Source organism: Siphateles boraxobius, unplaced genomic scaffold (assembly GCF_051911475.1).
Source record: "Siphateles boraxobius isolate OS27281-9 unplaced genomic scaffold, OSU_SipBor_1 68, whole genome shotgun sequence".
Classification (NCBI taxonomy): domain Eukaryota; kingdom Metazoa; phylum Chordata; class Actinopteri; order Cypriniformes; family Leuciscidae; genus Siphateles; species Siphateles boraxobius.
In genome coordinates, this window is record NW_027509195.1 from 2,835,458 (window position 1) to 2,857,866 (window position 22,409).

The following is a 22,409-nucleotide window of genomic DNA, read 5'->3' on the forward strand; positions in this document are numbered from 1 at the left end:
GACTGTCCGTTGTAGTCTCCTGATGTCTGATTTGGTAGCTGAACCAAACCAGACAGTGATGGAAGCGCACAAGACAGACTCAATGACGGCTGAGTAGAACTGAATCAGCAGATCCTGTGGCAGGTTGAACTTCCTCAGCTGGCGAAGGAAGTACAGTCTCTGCTGGGCCTTTTTCACAGTGGAGTCAATGTGATTGTCCCACTTCAGGTCCTGAGAGATGATAGTGCCCAGGAACCTGAATGACTCCACTGCTTCCACAGTGCTGTTCATGATGGTGAGTGGGGGGAGTGCTGGGCTGTTCCTCCTGAAGTCCACGATCATCTCCACTGTTTTGAGCGTGTTCAGCTCAAGGTTGTTATAACTGCACCAGGCAGCCAGCTGTTCAACCTCCAGTCTGTAAGCAGACTCGTCACCGTTTTGGATGAGACCGATGACAGTGGTGTCGTCTGCAAATTTCAGGAGCTTGACAGTGGGGTCTTTAGAAGTGCAGTCATTAGTGTACAGGGAGAAGAGCAGTGGGGAGAGAACGCACCCTTGGGGGGCTCCGGTGCTGATTGTGAGTGTCTTGGATGTGTGTTTCCCCAGTCTCACTCGCTGCTGCCGGTCCGTCAGGAAGCTGGTGATCCACTGACAGATCGAGGATGGTATGGAGAGCTGGGTCAGTTTGGCTGTGAGAAGACCAGGCATGATGGTATTGAAGGCCGAACTGAAGTCCACAAAGAGGATCCTTGCATAAGTCCCTGGTCTGTCGAGATGTTGCAGGATATAATGCAGTCCCATGTTGACTGCATCATCCACAGACCTATTTGCTCTGTAAGCAAACTGAAAGGGATCCAGCAAGGGTCCAGTGAGGTCCTTCAGGTGGGCCAGCACCAGTCTTTCAAACGATGATGAAGCTCAACATTGCATAGACCCTCCAAAAGGCTCCAGCCCGGAGCCCAGCCAAGAACAGCCAGCAGCAGTCTACTGCCCAGAGTCCAGCAATCCACAGCCAACACCAGTCCCCAACCCAGAACCAAGCCTGCAATACCCAGCGGTATTCTCCAACCCAGAGTCCAGCCAGCCACAGCCAGCAGCAGTCTCCAGCCCAGATTCCAGCCAGCCACAGCAAACACCAGCCTCCAGCCCAGCACCCAGCCAGTCAAAAGAGAGGAAGATGGAAGGAAGGAAACCTCAGGTTCTATGGCCCAAATCCAACTAGAAGAGAGAGTAGGAGACTATTGATTTAGTTCTGGTCCTCCAAGTAGAACAACAGAGGGGTCCGGTTGAGAGAAAACTAGAGAACATGGGATCCATCATCTACAGCTATGGTGCTGAGAGGTTTGGGATAAAGGGCAAAACGCAGAGGCAGCAGAAAGACCCTCTAAAACAGTCGAAGTCCAAGAGGCAGCGGGAAATTGATAGGTTGGTGAATGAAAGAAGACAACTGAGAAAGCATTGGAGGAAGGCCGCAGAGATGAAAAGAGAGGGACTTGACAACCTGCAGGCTGAGATAAACCAGCGGCTGACAAAGCTGCAAAGATCAGAGCACCTCAGACGACAACACAAGAGGAAAGAACGGACAAGGACCTTCTTCTACAGCAATCCCTACAGCTTTGTTAACTCTCTGGGGTCGAGAAAAGCGCCGGCGCGTTTTGCTGTTTTATTTCCACATAGCAGCAACATAGACTTAAAATACTCCGTCATTTTTGGTCATATAAATAAAATCAATACATGATTATAAACTATAGAGGGTCTTCTTTTTTGTGTGTATACTCACGTTAACATCAAAACCGTGTGCTTTTGTAAAATTAAGAAAATAAACAGGGTATGCTTTCTGCCTCTCTGTCTCCGTAAAAAAAAATTTCTGGTGCACGTCTCTAAACTTAAACAAAGCTCAGCGAATACTATTCACACAAGCACGAGCAATATATCTTTATAATCATTTAAGTTTGTACTTTTCAAATATCTAATTCAAAACTAAAATAAATATTCTCTGTTTATGTAATCTATTAAAAAAGAGAGAGGTGTCAGCCGATCTCATTATCGTTCTCTCAGCTCATTATTCTGCTAATGTGACACGCCCACGGAGAGCGTGCGGTATTCAAATGCAAATTATCTGAAGCAACACATGCAAAGTGTCAACGCCCCTCATAAACGCGATAACACAACAAATGTAATCATCAGATTAATGTAGCCTACTATTTCTTCTTGCGAGGCTCTGTGAGGAATAATCCTGGGACATTTACCTCAGAACATGTGCTGTTTTTTTTCATTTCGAGGAGCAACGGATCCATCTGATAAGTAATTTTTTTATTATTATTATTGTTCTAATCGCGATATCATAGTGTATGTAAACCGCAAAAAGACTGTTTAAATATGAATAGCGTGTGTGAATGAATGAACTGAACAGTTTTTACCAAACCCTATTGCTATACTGAGATGAGAGAAAATCGACTGAAATATGTTGAAATAACGTTAAAATGTCTTTGTATTAGCAACGTATTAAACTGCAAATTAATATTTATATGCCCTAATATAGGCTATCATAAAAACAACAAACGATATGCCTATGTTACAGACGAAATATGAAAGACAACATTTCGTTGACTAGTTTTTGGATAGATTATTAACTGTTTACTGTAGCCTAAACTATAGACTACTGCCAGATTGAATAAGCTTTTGTTCACCAATTTCTGCTCAAATGTTAAATATATTAGGCTATGTTTGTTTTGTCAAAAATAAAGTCATCAACTAGGATGCTATTATAGTGTTTGTTCCAATGTAGGCTTTATTCAAACTAATGAATCCTTAAATTTGAAATATGTATGATAAAATGTATACTTTAGTTTTTACAAAGAAATATTACACTTGAAATATTGTTATTTTAATTGTTGCTGTAATTGTAACCTTTTTAATAAAATAGCAAATGATATATTTACAAGGTAGATGTAAACAAAATCTTAAAAGGTCAATATAAGCCTTCTCTTCAAATTATTTGTATTGTGTTTTATTAGTAACAAATTTGGGGAGAGGATACATATCCAAAACTTTCTGAAAATACAGTATGAGAATTAACTACACAATTACTAGAAATGTTCACCTTGGATATTGTACAATTTGCAAGCAAAAATACAAGTGGAAAAATACTATTTTTTTATAGATGTTTCCAACTGTGAACCAATTTTGTAGTATATATACACATTTCTTTTCTTGTGTCCTTGTATTCTTTCTTGTGGCTCAGTGACACACCTGTGAAAAGCTCATTATGCAGGCTCATTAAGCAGGTCTTTTGTCTTCACAGGTGTGAATCAGACCATTATACATGAGTCACGCCCATTTCGCATATTGCCTTTCCAAACAAAAAGTGTTTTACTAAATTTAAATCAATGTATTGTTTTATGTGAATGATTTGGAAGGATGATTTCAGATCATTTTGAAGCAAAAATCCTAGGCGAGAACATCCATTAGTCAAAAGTCTTCTGGACACATATTTAGTATGTGTTTTGTGGCCTTATTTCAGAGACTTTAAGTTTTAGTTTTTTCAATAACCATGCATAAACAATATTCTCTCAAAAATACAAACATGTACATCTTGCTTAAATATTATGGTAGCCCTGTTTGTGCTATATAGAGTGAATTTACACCTTTGCCATTAACATGTTTATAAATAACTGAAAAAAGCACAAATGTTAGATAGTGGTGCAACGGATCATCACTGATCCGTGATCCGTTCGGATCAATATCTTCGGTTCGGCACACACGTGATCCGCGGATTGATTTATGAAAAAAAAAAAAAGTTGTGCGCATGTTCAGTCCACACACAGCGTGGTCATGGCGAGCGGAGGAACGGAGGAGCTTGAACGCCCCGCGTCATTTAAATCCCCTGTATGGGAGCATTTTGGCTTCCCTGTCAAATATAATGATGAAGGAAAGAGGTTAGTGGATAAAACCGTGACAATGTGTAGGCACTGTGGCAGCATGGCCACGCATTTGAAGCGACATCACCCCGATGTTTCACTGACAGGAGTGAAAACTAAGGCTGCTCAACAACCGCTTATCACTGCAGCATTTAAGCAGCCCCTTGTTGCACAATCAGACTGGGCTAAAGCCATCACAAACGGCATTCGCGCAGCACTACCCCTCGCTCGTCCCTCTCTCTCTCTCTCTCTCTCTCTCTCTCTTGCGAGCGCTCTCTCTCTCCCTCATATAAGGTGCCATCTAGGGCTTAAATCAAACTTCATTCACGCACACATATATGAAACACTTGCATACACATACTAAGTAGTCAAACATACATGTATACTGCTGAATGCTCAAACAACATATGAAATGCACAAAGACGCAAACTCTACACACGCGAGATGCGCGCACACAAACTCTCCACACACATAATCATATGAGACGCGCGCGCGCACACACAAACTCTCCACGCACATACTCATATGAGACGCGAGCACACACACACACAGAAACTCGCGCACAAACTCAATGAGACGCGAGCGCACACACTCACAAACTCTCCGCGCACATACTCATATGAGACGCGAGCACACACACAAACTAGCGCACATACGTACTCATATGAGACGCATGCTCACACAGTACATGATGCATATGATTCTCAGTGTGAACGTAAGTCACACATTGGTAAGACAAGACATGCATTTTTTGTTAACAGAGAATGAGAGTCCCTTGCTTTTATTGTTTTTGGTTGTTTTGTTCATTTATTGCGGATATTTAAAATGTTTTCAGTGTTAAATAGTCTTTAGAAATAAAAGTTTATTGATCTTTGAAAAGCTATACCTGCATTATTATGCCATTATCATTATTTTAGATGAAAATGGTCTCAGAACGACAATATTATCGTTTATTATCAATATTATCGTTTATCGCAATAATTTCTTGGACAATTTACCGTCCAGCAAAATTTGTAATCGTGACAGGCCTAACTATCGGTGTGTTTATAGGTGCAGACATGAGGCCATTTATTTTTTATTTTTTTTGCTGATCCGAAAAATGATCCGATCCGTTACTCTGATCCGAGAAACGATCCGAACCGTGAGTTTTTTGATCCGTTGCACCCCTAATGTTAGAGCATGTCAGAACACCTCCAGGACCCCAAAAACACATTGGACCCCAGAGGGTTAAAGGCCCCTTTGACATAGAAAAGAGAGGGAGTCTCAAAGTGCCCATAAAATATCTGGAAGAGCACCTGAGGAAGACCTACTCTGATGATCGGAGGCATGAGCCAGTCACGATTCCGAACGACATACCACCAATTCAGCACCTGAACATCAAATGGACGTAAGGCCTCCCACATGGAGCGAGGTAGAGAAGACTGTGAAGCAGGCGTGATCAGCATCAGCACCTGGGCCCAATGGTATCCCGTATAGGCTCTATAAGAACACCCCCGGAGTCCTTAAATACATCTGGAAGCTGATGAAGGTGGCTTGGCAGAAGGGGGTGATACCGAAAGCATGGAGAAGAGCAGGATGTATCATAGTCCTCAAAGAGAAGGACTCATTATCCATCAGCCAATTTCATCAGATTAGCTTGCTAAATGTAGAGGGAAAGATCTTCTTCAGTGTCCTGGCCCAAAGGCTCGCTACATTCCTGCAAAAAAACAACTTTGTTGATACATCAGTGCAGAAGGCCAGGATCCAGAGCATGCCAATATCATCTGGCACCATATACAAACTGCAAAAAAGGAACGGAGAGACCTACATGAGGTGTTCTTGGACCTAGCCAACGCCTTCAGCTCAGTCCCCTGACAAGATCTTGTGGACGGCCTTCAACTACTTTGGCATACCAAACCACATCACAGAGTTGGACGTAAGCTACTTTCAGGATCTCCAGTTCAGTGTAACATCTGAGAACAACACCACTGCCCGGCAGCAGCTGGAGATCAGCATCATGGCAGGCTGCACAATTTCCCCTCTGGCATTCGTCATGCCAATAGAGCTGATCATACGGGCATCTCATTGGGTAGTGGGAGGCGAAAGGACCAAGAGTGGCCAGCGTCTTCCGCCAATTAAAGCCTACATGGACGACATAACCATTATCACAAAAACAAAACCATGCACTAGACACTTGCTTCAGAAACTCCAGGAAAATATCCAGTGGGCAAGAATGGAGTTCAAGCCAAGTAAGTCTCGCACCATCTCTGTCGTCAAAGGCCAACTAACAGGCGAGCAGTTCTACATCAGTGATAAACCAAATCCAACAGTCCTAGAGAAGCCCATCAAGAGCCTCGGACAATGGTATAATGCAGACCTCAAAGACACACAGCAACTCGAGCAACTCCGGCAGGACGTGGCTAACGGCCTGAAGCAAATCAACAACACTGCACTACCGGGGAAACTGAAGCTCTGGTGTTATCAGTTTGGGCTGCTCTCCAGACTCTTTTGGCCATTGACCATGTACGAGGTCTCGCTTAGCCATGCCAATCGACTAGAAAGGCTAGTGAATTTCCACGTGAGGAAGTGGCTCAGTCTTCCTAAATGCTTTAGCAACGTTGGACTCTACAGCAAAGGAGCCCTGGCACTGCCAATTTCTAGCTTGGTTCAAGATTTCAAGTGTGCCAAGGTGAGGCCGACAGGAGGAAGCAGCCAGATGCTCCAAAGCCGTAGCACAAGCCAAACAGGGTCGCTGGATAATGTGGGAGGGTGTCGAGAAGAGAAAACTCACAAGGAGCGAACTCTGGGGCATGGAATCCAACAACCTGAGCTTCATCGTCCGAGCTACGTATGATGTACTGCCCTTTCCCACAAACCTGCAGCTATGGTTTGGAAATGACCCATCCTGCCCCCTGTGTACAACCCCAGCAATATCCTGGTTGGCCGAAGGACCAGCCTCACTCAAGGCAGATACACGTGGAGACACAACCAGGTCCTCACGTGTCTAGTCGACAAACTTGAGTGCAAGAGGGTATACATCAACGCCCAACCCTTCAACAACCAGGATGTGCACCAACACCCATAATCGTTTGTTCAAGAGGGGGACAAGCTGAGGGCTAGCCCCTCAAATCCTGATCTGACCCCACTGAATGCAGACAGGGATTGGCAGATGCGAGTCGACCTAGATCATAATCTCATTTTCCCTCCGGAGATTGCAACAACCACCCTGCAACCAGACCTCGTTCTCTGATCTAAGTCCTGCCAGCTCGCCTATATCATAGAACTGACAGTTCCCTGGGAGGACGACATCGAAGAAGCGTAAGAAGCTGCGCTATTCCAACTTAGCAGCTGAGGCAAAGGACAGAGGCTGGAAGATAAGGGTGGGGTGTAGGGGCTTTGTAGCCAGCACAACAGCGAAGCTCCTTAGGGAGGTCGGAGTCAGGGGGCAGGGTTACAGACAAGATATCAAAGAGCTGGCCAACACCGCCGAGAGGACGAAACATTGGCTGTGGCTGAAGAGGAGCGACACCACCTGGGGTGCTAAGGCGAATAGCCAACCGCGGGACACACACCCAGGCTTGATCAACCTGTGGTGGGCCTGCCTCAGCAGAGGGTGTATTGTGATAATTGGCCGAGACACCCTGTGATGCTGCGGTACACAACTGACGATGTGTCCCGCTGGTAAAGCCTTATAGCCGCCATCCTTCAAGAACTCCTGAATGAGAAGTGGTGCAAACATTAGGGATTGCAACATCTAGTCCTTTCAACGAACCTGAACATTCTGAAACAAGTTTAGCTTAGATAAGCATCCAACTAAAACATTTCAGAAAATCGTTTCATGAACAATGTCTAATTAATGTTTTGAGAACATTATTAAAGATCAGATAACTTTGAAAGAGGTTATTTTGAAATACTAAATTTGCTCTGAATACAGCAATTGGCTGATGGTGGCTGGTAAGGAAATGCAAGGCTTTTGTCTGTTCATTGTAATCATCAAATAACAAATGACACTCTTTTTCTCTTCCTTTGACTACATGGATGACCTTTGGTCTGTAGATTGATCAAATGCTGAGTTAGACGATGGTGACATTTACAAAATGGTAACACCTCAGCTCATTAAGTGTGCAGCCTCACACGCTGAGATTGTGTTCGCTATCTCTCAGAGTGATGAAACAAGCTCTTGTAAATGACACTTACAATACAGCACAGGACTACTGTGAACCGTACAACAACTAAGATATATGGAAATACACATGCAGAATCCTAAAAACAAACAACTTTATTAATGAGCAAGACATTAGAATGTCATTGTGGCGAGGGGGGCGTGGTCTCGCGAAGTCTGTAGCGAGAGACGAGTCAGCGAGTGAGTAAGTAGGTCAGGTGCAGATGATGAACACCTGTGTCTGATTGCAGTGATTGGCGTGGAGAGCGCAAATAAGCTGCCAGGAAGGAGAGAGCGAGAAAGAGAAAAGCTCCTGGGAGGGGTTTCACAGCCGAAACCCGCAGTGTACAAACGGATTGGAAAGAGTTTTTGACTGAATGGACTGAGTTATTTATGCAACAGGAAGAGTGGTCGTTTGTTGAACCTTGAGAGCTGGAGACATACAGCGAGAGCTGGTACAGCGGGCAGAGTGTTTTCGTATTTACATGCTGTAGTGGTACACTACAGTGAAGGCGCACGAGCGCACCATTCTTTTGTTCTTTTATTGTTCTAAATAAAGTGCGAGTCCCAAGTTCGCCGACCTTGTCTTCTTCTTCCTTCACCCACATACACTGAAATGGACTACAGTCATCATGTCCCTCTTTTTATTTTTACTCACTTCTTGTTTTTTTAGAATTGCCGTACATGTGATGTCGCTTCAATGTACCTCAACAGTCTTTGTTACAACAACCAATGTTTCACAAATATTTGAAAAACTTTTTAAAAAAAACACGAGTAAGGGCTCGTTCACACAGAACATGCATTCCGCGTGAAAGAGCCCTAACTTGTGTTTTTTTTTTTTAGTTTTTCAAATATTTGTGAAACATTGGTTGTTTTTTTGCTTCGAAAAATGCGAGATGCGGGCAGTGGAATGGGGCAAAAACGCAAGGTCACTAAATGCGTTTTTTTTTAAAGTTGAGCTTGAGCGCCGCGTTTTTCGAAAACTGTGTCATACGCGAAACGCTGCAAAAGACGCAAGACGTGAGCGCAACGACATAAAACAATGGAAAAGTAGCGCATTGGAATGGAAACACGTGTTCTGAGTGAATGGCCCTTAACACTGACTCAAGTTGGTTGATTCAGTATTAATTGTTAAATCTAAAACAACACATCAGATGATTAACCTTAAACTTATAATGATTTCCATTACACGAGAGTAGATGTCAAAACTTCATGCTCATTTGTACTCGGCTTTCGCCAAGATAAGCACCAACTAAGAAGTAGGTTTACAGTAACCTATGCTTCTCCATCCATTTACGCTTCTTTCCAAATGGTGATGTGAATCTCCTTCTTTCTGGTGTTAATAGCTGCAGTGTATTTGGACACACAACGGCTGCAACCACAGTGCAGTCCCCTCAAGACAACCGTCTGGATTGAGCAGAGTAGGGGACATCTCTAGGGTCTTCAAGTGGGCACCTTCCGTCCTCAGTGTTTCGTCGACTAGCCCAAGACACCTCAAGAGGGCTCTACAGTGACTCTGGCGTCCCAGAGTCACCCCCCTCCGTCCCCCACTCAACTCAGCCCAGCTTACTGACCTTTACATTCCTCCTGCTGCTGAGACTGCTCCTTTGACCTAACCACAATCTCTCACAACCTCTTCACAACCCGACCATACGCGCCAACCCATTTGACTAAGGCTGTCGAGCCCCACTGCGGACGTTAAAGCGGTCAGTGGCAACTGTTCCGTATGGCATACTACCGCAAAACACAATATCTGTCCAAACACCAATCTTCATTCACGCAAAATACACAGGAACGTAATAACTGTAATTACTATGCAAACTATACAAATAAACCAACAGACTTATCAAATTTTCAAGAATTTTTCTAAACCGTAGCATGGCGGCATGTACACAGCCAGCCAGACTTTTTCCATCTCAACCACAGCCAGTTGCCTGCTTCCTCTCTTGGCCACTGAATCCGACGTCTCTGAGGAACCGGGTTGTTGAGTGTGCCACAAATCCTAAAATGAAAATTAGAAATGTTGTCTTGCCAACTAAAACACAGATCTCTTAAACTTCTCTTAAAGTTATGAACAAATGTTCATCCATTAATGTTAATAAACCCTTTGTTCGCGTTAGCACAAAAACTTTAACATTTTGTGCTAACATTTTTGAGCTAACGTGAACAAATGTTTTGAACATATTTTAACTTTATTTAAAATTTCTTTAGCATATTTTAACTGAGGGGGCTTTCACACTGGGCTCGTTTGCTGCGGTCCGAGCCCAGACGCGATTGTTCCCGGCGCCCCCCGCAACGTTGGTCTGGTTTCACACTCAACTTGATTCTATCGAACTCTGGTGAGTTTGCGTGCATCTTACGTCATTGCAAACGTGCACGGTGCATGATAGAAAACACGACGCAGGTCAATATATTGTGTTTTTTATTAATTTGGTGCTGTTATGCATAGCTGAGTAACAACGCAGGTTAAGTATGTGTGTATGTGTGTGTGTGTCTGTCGCATAAGCTGTCTTTCTGCAGCTTGCAAATGAACTCTTTTGAGGAGACAGTGGATTTCCATTAATTTGTTGCCCTGATTGCACGCACTACACGCGAATACACTGCAGACTCACTCTTGCTCGTATCCAGGGTAAATCTTCATCTCTTACGTGTGTTTTATTTAACAAAATACATCATAATCGGCTTAAACGCATGCGCAGGACACTTTACTTCGTGAACAAGTGCGCACCCGAGTCCGTGTTGCTTTCACATACACGCGAACCGCAGCACGGTTCGGGAGCAACCGAACTCAGACCACCTCCTCCATGTAGTCTTGGGTTCGGGACCCAGTGCGCACCCGGGTCCACATGACAGCGTTCACATTAGCGATTTTTCATGCGAACCGTGCCCCGTTCAGAACTAAACTGCCCGTGTGAAAGCCCCCTTATTTTAACACTATTTTTACATCGTTCCTTTTAACCTAAATGTTTATTTGCCTATTTTTTTATGTTACTTGTTTCAAAATGTTCCTATGATGTTTGCAAAATGATAAAATGAAATGTTCCCTTAAAGAGTTAATACACACAAAAATCAACCTGGCTGGTCACGTTAGTCAAGCTCGCATCAGCTGACTCTCAGCTGATCCACGTCTACCAATTCACGAGTTCACACTTACAAATAAGTCAGATAGAATAGATGGTATGCATATTTGGCCTGCTGTCCGAGGAGAGGGCTCCGGGCTTGGTATTTGGCCCAAACCCAGAGTACTCCCCCCGTATTCCTGGCTGTGGAAGGAACAAGCCGAGAGTGAGGTGTCGGGGTGGTGGAGGGATGCTGAAAGACTGTCAAGGAATGTAGGTGAGTCGACTGAGTGCCTTTATATATGCTTCTTCTCATGCTGATGGGATAGTCATGATGATTGTTGATGACAAGTTAATTGGATTGATTATTTGAACGTGCTCCTCCCGAACTTTGTTTAGTGAAACATCATTAGGAATACGACCCCTATCACAGTATACATATATAAGCTCCTTTAGTATTATCAGCAGCTATCGGGTTTCTCAGGAGCTAATTACCCTCCTCCATCCTCAGCTCCTCCTCTCGTCAGTCAGAATTTGGCATTCTGATTCCCCTTGAATCAGAATAAATTCTCGAATTATGTTGTACTTTAAAATCTTGAATTAATGATATCTGCAATACATTCATGTTGGTTCTGTTCTGTTTACCCTTAGGGGGGTTATTGCTGCACTCCCTGCTCTTATCCATGCTAGGCTGCATGGATGCGCAAGGAGTTCTTGCCCAGAACAGAACCATACCGCGAATCCAAATTGTATGCTAATTGTCAATCGTATTTGACGATAATGGTCCTGACTGAAATTAAAATTCTGTCAGTAATTACCCACCCTCATGTTGTTCCAACCCCGTAAGACTTTCGTTCATTTTCGGAACACACATTAAGATATTTTTGATGAAATCTGAGAGCTGGCTCACTCCTTCATAGGCTTCTATGTAATTTCATTTAATGGGAAAGTGTGAAAGGTATGCCATTCCTTTTGCGGCATTGGTAAGGCACTTTAACGTTTTCTCGTTGGTTTCTCACGATTCGGACATCCAGGAAATGCACACTTTAGAACCATTTTAAACACTAAATCGAGACCCATCTGCGTCATCTTCTCAGTTCTCACGCATGCGTCGTGGCCCTCTCATGAACTCAGAGGCCCACACAGAAGAAATCGAATAGTTCAATAAAGTCGTTATTTTTTTTTTTTTGCGCACATAAAGTATTCTCGTCGCTTGATAAACTTAAGGTTGAGCCACTGTAGTCACTTACGTCGAGTCCTAAGCAGACGCGATGCGATAAGATTCCAACGACAAATAATTTGTCAGTCCACACTAGACGCAATGCGACTGCGAGATGCGTCAAAATCAATCAAAACCCACAGCCAATCAGAACAGCATGTGGGCAGAGTCTTACAGGGTTGGAACAACATGAAGGTGAGTAATTACTGACAGAATTTTAATTTTTGGGTGAACTATCCCTTTAACATTCGAATGCTCCAACCAAGAAAAAACATTTTTAAAACATTGACATTATGAACGTTCATAGAACATTGATAAATAACTGAATCTCGAAGTTTAACTTAATGGGAACGCTAGTAAAACGTTCTTAGAACATATTTTTGTAAGCTGGGTAGATTAAAGACTAAACATTTTGAAATTAACCTTTTTTGAGCAAGACAAGAATATGTAAAAACTTCATAGTGTGTAATGTTCATTTACGTTGAGATTTAGATTTCAATTATGTTGGGATTTCCTACGTAACTTTCTGAATCTGCTAACTTGGTCTTTCAGGTGCACTAAAGGTACAACGGACCGCATCACTCACCTCAAATGACTCGATCGCCTCTCCGTTCTTCAGCCACCTGTAGGCGGGTTTGGGCTTGGCGCTCGCCTTACACTCCCACAGCAGAGATTCATCAATGGCTTTCTGCACATCCTGAGGCTTCTCCACCAGATGAGGGGGTGCTGAGATCCATCAATAAACACACAACCCACAGCGAGATATCAACATCTCACAAAGTGCTGCCGATAAAAATGAATTTTCAACAGCTCCCTGAATCCCAGACACACTTAGAGTTGGATATTGATTATCCCATAGTAAACTAACCAAGCAGCTTATGAGCCAATTAATGAACAAATCCAGTTATTAATCAATCAACATGGCATTACAATGAGGAAAAAAGCATAATACTTTATGAATATTTACAAGGAAATTCACCACATTCATTGAGCTGAGGAGATTACAGCACAAAGCTCTCACTAAATGTACGTCAAGTTTTATGGATTTTTGGCCTGTCTTTTGTATAATGCATTAATATTCATATTGCTTTGACGAACAACACACACCCTCTCCAAACACACACACATAACAACAGAAATAAAAAAATAGGTATTAGAAAGGAGTGTCAATGTTAGAGTTTTAACCTTGAATACTTAAAGCTAATACGTTTTTTAAAAAATGGCTTGAACACTTATTAAAATTAGATTCATTTGGTTATGGTGAAGGTCAATGTGACTTGCAAAGGCTTAACTTTTCTCATTACTGAACAAGATGACAGAGAAAGGTGAATAAATCACAGCATTGTGCAAGCATGGACAAAGTATAGCATGCTTTATAGGTATCAGTCACTACTGGAGCTCATAATTTTGATTTCGACCATTATGTTATAAACAACAGTGACCCATATTGATTATTCCATAACACCAACAGCAGTGATAGATGGAGAGCACAGTCTATGAGAGATTATGGATTTTTACCTGCCAAATAATTGCAATGACAAATAATTACAATGTACAGGGATTCTCGTGAAAATCTGACATCCTGGTTATAAAACATTATGGGGTAATACATTAAACCACAAAAAATTGATCAGTGATAGATTCAAATATATAAGCATTCATAAAACCTTAATGGTGCACATTGATTGTGTGTTTGTCTGATTATGGAAAGTGTATCCAAACTGCTCTGTTCTATGCAATGAAAGTAGTAACCAGCGGTGATCCCCACTCTCTAAAAATGAGAAATGTACTATAACAACTCAAACTAAATAAACTACAATAGTATATCAATGATACTAAAATTACAATGGCTTGAACCTTCTGCTAAATATCTTCTTTTGTGTTCCATGTAAGAAAAAAAGTCATACAGGTTTGGATGCTTTACAAATATGGCTGAATTGTTCCTTCAAAAAAAGTTACATTTATTTCATCCCTGAAATAATTCTGCCCTACCATAGAAGGAGAGCCGCCCCTTGACTGTGTTTTTGCCTCTGGAGTTCTCAGCCATGCATTCATATGGCCCTGCGTCTTCCTGTTGAAAATAAGGGATCTCCAGCACTCCACTGGATTTGCTAACGTCCACTTTTCTGGAAAAAGGAATTCCGTCTGGTCTTCTCCAGCTGATAGCAGGCACTGGACTGAAAGCCAAAGGTAAAGTGTATTGATTAAAGTCACCATGAAATCAAAATGGACAGCTCTTATTTTTTATTTTTTTATTATTATTGTACCCTTGTACTATATGTGCCCTTGTAATTTTAAATCAAAATAACTTCCCCTCCCTCTTGCAGCTCATCTCTTCTCTTCTCTTCTCTGATGGCGTGTTTACTGGTGAGGGCGGGACAAACTGTCACTCACATGTGATCCACCAATAGCAAACAACAACCATCCAACCAATCCCAATAGACAAAATCAAATCCCGCCCTACATTTTTTCCAGTTCGAGAAGCCGTTTCACAGGGTTATACGTCAAAACAGGGAAGAAAAGACTATCGCAACTTCAGGTTCATGACTTTAATGAGGTATGTTTTCATTTAAATAATTTACTATAGTTATATAAACAGTGTTGATGTCAGTGAGCTGCTCTTTGCATATGATATTATGTAAGTAGGCTATCATATAGAGTATCAACTGTAATATTTACTTTCCCAAGGCGAAGCACTCCAGTTTTACCGTCAACCCCTTGGCAACAGCCAAGACTTCAGGAAATTGGACCTCAATTTTTGGCTCATATTCGCCCATAATGCCTGAAACAGAAAAAGAGTGATCATTCAATTCATCTTTATTCCACAAGGTGGCAATGTCTGATACACATATGGATCTGGTGAAGAAGCTGTCAGCGATAAAAATATTGATTCTGAAGATGTTGAAAATGATGGTGAATGGTGATTGGTGAATTCACAGGGTGAATATGAGCCAGATGCTGAATGTACTGGAAAATGAGCTCTGATGAAGACAGTGATGATGGTATAAAACATCTGCTCAAACTGAACCCTTCCAAGCTCCAAAAGTTTTTTCTTCTGTATAATTAATTGTTACTCTAATTTCAGAAGAGTTTATTATCTCAACAGGCAGAGATCCATCCGTGGTAGATATAGATCCGGGTTGCTAAAGACCCGGATATGTAATAATGATTGGCGAAACATTCTTGCATTTAAAGGTTAAAACAACAAATGAGTCATTTTGTATGAGCTGAATACATGTAATAAGACCATCACCATCACTGCGGAGTATAAGTGGCGTGGGAGGCCCCTGCACTCTGCTTTGGGTCACAGTGTTAGTCACGACACAAGTGTAGTTTCCCACATCTGACGGCTCCACTTTAGCGATGTACAGGTTGCCTGTTTTCTGTGACACAAAGCGCCGCGTGTCCTGCTTCACAAATGAGGGATATTCGTTGAAGATCCAAGAGAAGGTCAACTCTGTAGGAAAGACAAGAGGTGAAACTAGCTGTACTGCACCACATTGCTTGGTTTCAAAATTTAGAGAATTTAATATCAATCCATTTCAGAAACCCTGTGATGCGAGTAGACACAATCCTGATCATGGCTAATAACACTATGTAAAATACAGTGCTTGGACATTTGGCAACACTATTGAGCGATAGCTCAAACGTTTCAAATGGAATTATTGAAATGAACCATTCATACAAACTGATTTACTATGCTACTAGAGAGAGTTCTAGAAAAGTATATCAGATAATTTCCTTAGCTCACCTGTACAGAATACAATGTAACCTCATGTAGTAACACTTTCAGGTTTTATTTGTTAAAATTGGATAATTACATTAGTAAACAAGAACTATAACAATGACAATTTTCTAAAGCATATATCAATCTTAGTTAATAGTAATTTCAACATTTATTATTGAGATTAAAATCTTTATATTATTGAATGGACCTGAGCTAACAGTTGTATTTTTATTACCCAACATTAACTGTAACATATATGTTGCTCATTGTTATTTAATGCATTAACTAAAGTTAACTAATCAGATCTTATTGTAAACTCTACCAGTATATCTAAAGCCCCTTTCACACAGCGCGTTGATCCCGGGAAATTGCTGGGAAATTGCCAGAACGCCTTCTGTGTGAACGCAAACACGACCCAGGATTGATGCCGGGATTGATGCTGGGTTGGGGACCTAGTAACATTGCCGGGATCAGTCCCGGAACGCGCGCTGTGTGAACAAAAGCCGTATTTAATGCTGTGTCGTAATGATGATGCTGAAGTGAAGTGAAAGCAGGCTAGTGAAACGGTACGTAATGCGCTAGTTTATGATCGAATCAGAGAAAAAAATGCACAAGCGTGGTCATCGAGAGAGAGAAATCGCAGCTCATAAGCAAACTATAGACGCTGCTGAGACATTACATGTCACACCGATGTCAAGGGTCTTTAAGGGATTTTTACGGGTTGTGTGTGAACGCACTCTCTGATTCCGGAAAATCACTGGCAGTGTGAATGAACCAAAATCAAACGAACCCGGGTCAAATACCGGGTCACTTTATCCGTGTATTTTCCGGAATCTCTGTGTGAAAGGGGCTTAACTTAACTAGTAAGATTTGCCAGTGTTTTGCCAATCCAAGTATGAAAAATCTTCAGAATCTATTTATTAAATAAGGAAAATTGTCAAAAAAAATTAAATAAGATACAAATCACAAATAATTTTCTTCCCTTTCTTGTGTAATTCACACAGTCTGGATAAAAGGGGTCCATCCACCCATCCATCAGTCAACTTTTCATCATGATTGCAATGATATATTTATGGGGAAACAATACAAACTATTTAAAGTAACTTACAGTGTGAAGACTCAATAACTTCTTATATTTCAAAATATAAATAAAATGAGAAAAAGTCTATCAGCACACAAGTGTCTGTGCTATGCCAAAAAGAAATGGTTATGTCCATTTTCTTTTTTACCCCTTATGGATCCACATAAAAAAAAGTGATTTCAGCCTTCTGTCAGTTTTAAAAGGTCTGGCTCCATTAAAGCAATACGTTCTGAAGTGTTCAGCCCAACACTAAACACAGTAATCAAGACAGCAGGGAACAGATAAATGCAACACTAATGCAGCACAGCTGTGCTAACTACTTTTCATCTCAGACAAAGCTTTTTGATGAGAAGTGGGAATCCGAAGATAGACCAAAACATGTTATCTGTTTTTAATATGTTGGAAACATTACTATACATTTGACAGCTTAAAGACTTTTTCTTATAGGGAAATGACACTGCTAATAATTTGTCTCAATTTTCAGCAAATAAACATTGTTTTTACACATCAATGTAGTAACCTTTGCTGTTTGTACTTTTAAAAGTGCCCTGTTTTTAAGTTCTTTGCGAGTTCAACATGTTCTGTCGCCACTCATTGAGTTAATGGCAAAGAGCAAAAAGTTTGCCTTGCATAACATTTTCACAGTAGTGTGCCACTTAAGGGCAGTAAATCAAGAGCAGAAAAAATGAGTTAGTATGTGTTTATGGTATTGCATATGGGCAGTGAGGGTTGAAAAGCCTTTATGTTGTGAGCTGCAGTAATTACAGTGGACTCTAATTGCTGGTTGGGGGTTACAAACAGTAGGAACTGCAGTCTGAGTCTCTCTGATCACACCTTGCTAACAGGTAACATCTGCATGTATAACTCTAAATGTGTGACCTTTGAACACTCCCGTGAGGTACAACATATTGTAAACCATAATCCAAAGTGCGGGATGAGAATATTATTCAACATTAAATCGTCATTCATATTTTTTTTTCTATATTGGCAGGCATTTAGTATTACTGACATAAGCAAAAGTTTGTCTCATTTTCTATCATTAAACATAATTATATCATGCATGTGAGGGGTAATGTACAGTCAGTCAGTTGTTGTCATAAACCCAGGCCTTGTGAAACCCTGAAGGGTTTTATTTAGCAATAATGACTGGCTGGATGTTCATTATCGAGCTATTACACCGCTTCTTACCACATATATAAACAAATAAATGGAAATGAAATATTAATTTGTGTGAAAATGATTTTATTATATGAGAAGGAAAAGACCACCAGTAATTCAAGGGACATGAAAATTGTATTACAGTATCACACACCTTTGTAGAAAATTGGTTGCCAGTTTACTGGCCATTCAAGGAAAATATTAGACTTCAGAATCCTGCAACTCACTAATCACAATCCAGTATTCCAGAGAGCATATAATACATTTTGTCATTACATTGACCATGTCTTTCCGGTTTTCTCAATATCCATTGAAAAACCCAAATCAGTCAGCCAGTAATAGACAATAAAACGCCTCACCTCCCGTATGTGCTGGCGGCCCACAGAGAAGAACCACACCTTGCCCCTCTCTGACACTCACTGGACTTCTCCTCTGGGTTTTAAACTCGTCCAGATCTATAAGAAAAACACAGGTCAGACAGAAAAGACGGAAATAAGCAATAATGGTAATATATAACAATTCAACAGTCACAATTTAAACCTAACCCCATTAAAACAACATTGTAAAAAGTGATCAGTTGACTTAACTTAAAAAAAATGTGGAAACCCGTTGCCTTAAAATTATGTCCATGTAGTAAATAAGTAAATAAAGTAAATAAACTTCATGCTTAATCGAAAAAATGAAGTAATGTGGAATTGTCAAGTTCACACAACTTATTTTTTTTTCAAGTTTAGTTTGCTTAATAATTTATGTAACTTGTAATAATGTATGTAATTTTAAGTCAACGGGCACTTTCTAAAAAAAATAAGAAAGTGAAATGAACACTTTTTACAGTGAATGACTTGTTTGATAGCCTGAGTAGTCTTTACTTTAATAACAATTATATTTACTGTATTTAACATTGTATATTATTTTAAATAAAAAGGAAATAATAAAGTTTGGAATCTACTTTCTACAAAAATAGTTCTCCCAGAAAATTAACTTTCCATCATAATGTTATAGACTTTTTTTCTTTCAAGGAACACAAAAGGAGATGATAAGTAGAATGTTCATGCTGCTCTTTTCCCCACAATGAATGTGAAAGATAATCAGGAGCTGTCAATCTTCAAACATGATAAAAAAAAGTCCATATATGTACTGTAGCTTACACAACTGAAGCTAAATACTGATCATTTAGTATAGCAGCTCTTAAATCTACATGTGAATGCCAATTATGTCAAATGTCACCAGTTCTTGCGTGTCTCAAAACTGATCAAGATGCACAAAACTTGAATGAGCAAATTGCACAAATGAAATCTGAGAGCCTAAAGATTATATTTTCAGTCTGTTCTTCATGAAAAAACTATTCTGTGACTTTGGAAGATTTGGAATATAGTGTCAAAATTTGGAATATAAGTCAATAGACTTCTTTTATGATGCTTTATTGTCTTTGCTTTATTCAGCTTCTTTTTTTTTTTGAGTCCATGGTCAACATCATTCACTTTCATTGTTTGATAAAGAGCAGCGTGAACATTGTGCCTAAATGATCCTTTTGTGTTGAACAGAATAAAGAGCATCGTATAGGTTTAGAATGAGTGCAAATGATAAGAGAATTTTTCATTGGTTGCCATTTTTGTATAAATTATTAAACTGCAACAATACTTTTCTCCTTGATTGCTTTTAAAACCAACGAGGATAAAAAAAGAAAGAAAAATAAACCAACAAATAAAATAAAAAACTGCGTACTTTCATTTGTGAATATCTTAAGCTTTTTTTTTCTGTGAATGGAACAAACAGAGAATTGAAGTTGATGGAGGTTGTGTTTGCATCACCTGCACTGAATTCAGTGAGTGTGTTGTGTCTAGAGAACGGCAAATTCAAACGGAATATTTATGAACACATCCACTCAAAACACAACAACCCCCCCCCACGCCTCTGCGACACAAACTATTTCGACACCATCCGCAAAGTAGGGGTTTGATCAGGCTTAAAGCATGTCTCTGTTAAGAGAGGCAACTTTTTTGTGCTTCAAACGCAAGTTCCACTGAACTACCCACATTGAGAAAAGTTTTCTTCCAGAATGTTCAGTCAACAAAATTTTCAGTTCACATATCTCATTACAGAGTCCTTACAAGACATTTCTATGAGCCCAGAATAAATAAACCGACAGCTCTCTGCTATACTCATTCCACTCCTTCGAATACTGTACATATTAAGCATTCATCAAGAGAAAGACACACTCCACTGCCTCTAATTGGCTTCTCGGTTATCAACTATATGTTGTGTTCTATTCATTGCTTTCGGCAAAGTAAACACCGTAAGCCCTTGTGAAGCTGCAGAGATTGAATACAGTATTGTATTGAAAGTAATGAATTTGTGACCTGTAAAAAGAAAGGGTGAAGGAAAGTGCTTTTTCTAGCATCTCTATAATAATGCGTTAATAATGAATTTGAGAAAACAACAAGGTTAAATGTACCATTATATTCCCTCAACACTTCAATTTTTTTAAATGTACAACAAATAAGCATAAATTAAAAAAACACATTTAAGTGTAATAAAATCTAAAAATTATCTTTGCATGCTTCTGGAAATAATTAAAATCAATGGTTCACATGCCAATGCCGCTGATGGGGTATTTCTGTTGCAGTTATTGAGACAGGAAAGTCACTTTTTTTTAAATCATCTAAAAAATGTGTATATGAGATGAGAAGTTGTAACTTCAAAGTAAAACAAATTCTACTTAAACTGCAATAAAATAAGTAAATTTGGTAACAGTTTTTGGCCACTGGATGCCATTTTTTGGTTTATACATTCATAATACATTATTTTTTAAGAGCCATAATCTGCAGATTAAACCAGCACTGCCTAGGGCAGAATGAATAAGCAGCAGCCGAAGTATTTCTTTTGATTACTACTCTTAGTGACTACTCTTGTTCAAAAAATCCAGATCTTTACTGTAAATAGACTTAGTTTCACAGAGAATAAGATTTAACATGAACTCAAAAACATTTAACTGCAATGACTCAGAGTTGTCTTTAAGAATCCAGGTGAAACATTTAACTGAACTGAAAGGTGATGTACTTTCAACAAGGCTCGGATTTAATACTATGAGAAGAAATACCAGCAATTTCTGAGTGTATGATGGCAAAATATCACACAAATTGACACCATTTCCAAATTAAATTTAGCTTTGTTCTTGGAGCCATATTGAAGGTTAGGCTTGCAAACAATATTTTGAAACAACCAGAATTTATATCTGCATCAAGAAGAAGCTTTAGTCCTTCACATATTGTCCTCTGCTGTCTCCAGACACCAAAAATATATAGGGCTGAGTCCATGAACTATAGTGGACCACCCAGGAGATATTCTCTAGGGTAGCTGTGGAAATGCAGTGTAGCTTTATTGATTTAACACTGTTAAAATCATCAGTCCAAAAAGTTATATTCTTCAAGTAAACATCTACCTTTAACATTCAGAGCAGTTATAAGCTAATGTAGAAACAATCATTCTGGCTCAACCGCAATAGCCTTGCCTTTCCACCTTAAACTCAAAATGATTTAAAAATGGTCCACCTCTTCTGCATTGAGTTTTACCTCAAACCATTCTCAGGTTGTGAGAGAATCATTATGAATTATATATATATATATATATATATATATATATATATATATGAATCATTTGAGAACTTACTACCATAATAAAATATGCAGATACACACATATGTGCCTCATATTATTAAGCACATTCACTAGGGAATCATCGACTTGTGAAGCATTTTACAGCTTGCTAGCGACCATAGATACAGATTAGATACAGATGTCAAACCAAATGAAGCAGAAAAGCTCAAGAGATCAACATGATTAAGTGAAGAAAGAATAAATGGCTATGCTGCACCAAGTGACAGAGTGCTTAAAATAACTAGCTTGATTAGTTAAATCAAGCTAGCATTAATGGCTAGTATGGCTAGCATGGATATTTGGAGCATAGGCAAAGTAAAAAATATACCTCACAATTTTACACATATTTTGAAATTTGTGTATATAGTGTTATAAATATATATATAGACACACACTGTCTGGTCTGCAGCACGCATGACGAGATGGAATAGGAACTCAGAATAGTATTTATTTAAACTCCATACACTCA

General features: G+C 40.0%; 1 protein-coding gene across 4 annotated transcripts in view; it reads right to left on the bottom strand.

Moving 5' to 3' along the window:
• The window catches only part of cntn3a.1 (contactin 3a, tandem duplicate 1), a 106,639-nt gene that overhangs the window by 35,121 nt on the left and 49,109 nt on the right, over positions 1-22,409 (bottom strand). For all 4 annotated transcript variants that reach the window (XM_077214090.1, XM_077214091.1, XM_077214092.1 and 1 more), the window contains exons 5-9: positions 18,644-18,739; positions 15,572-15,775; positions 14,998-15,100; positions 14,311-14,495; positions 12,905-13,044 (exon numbers count right to left, since the gene is read on the bottom strand). In XM_077214090.1, coding sequence (XP_077070205.1) covers positions 12,905-13,044; positions 14,311-14,495; positions 14,998-15,100; positions 15,572-15,775; positions 18,644-18,739 — 728 coding nt within the window. The remainder of the gene's footprint in view (positions 1-12,904; positions 13,045-14,310; positions 14,496-14,997; positions 15,101-15,571; positions 15,776-18,643; positions 18,740-22,409) is intronic.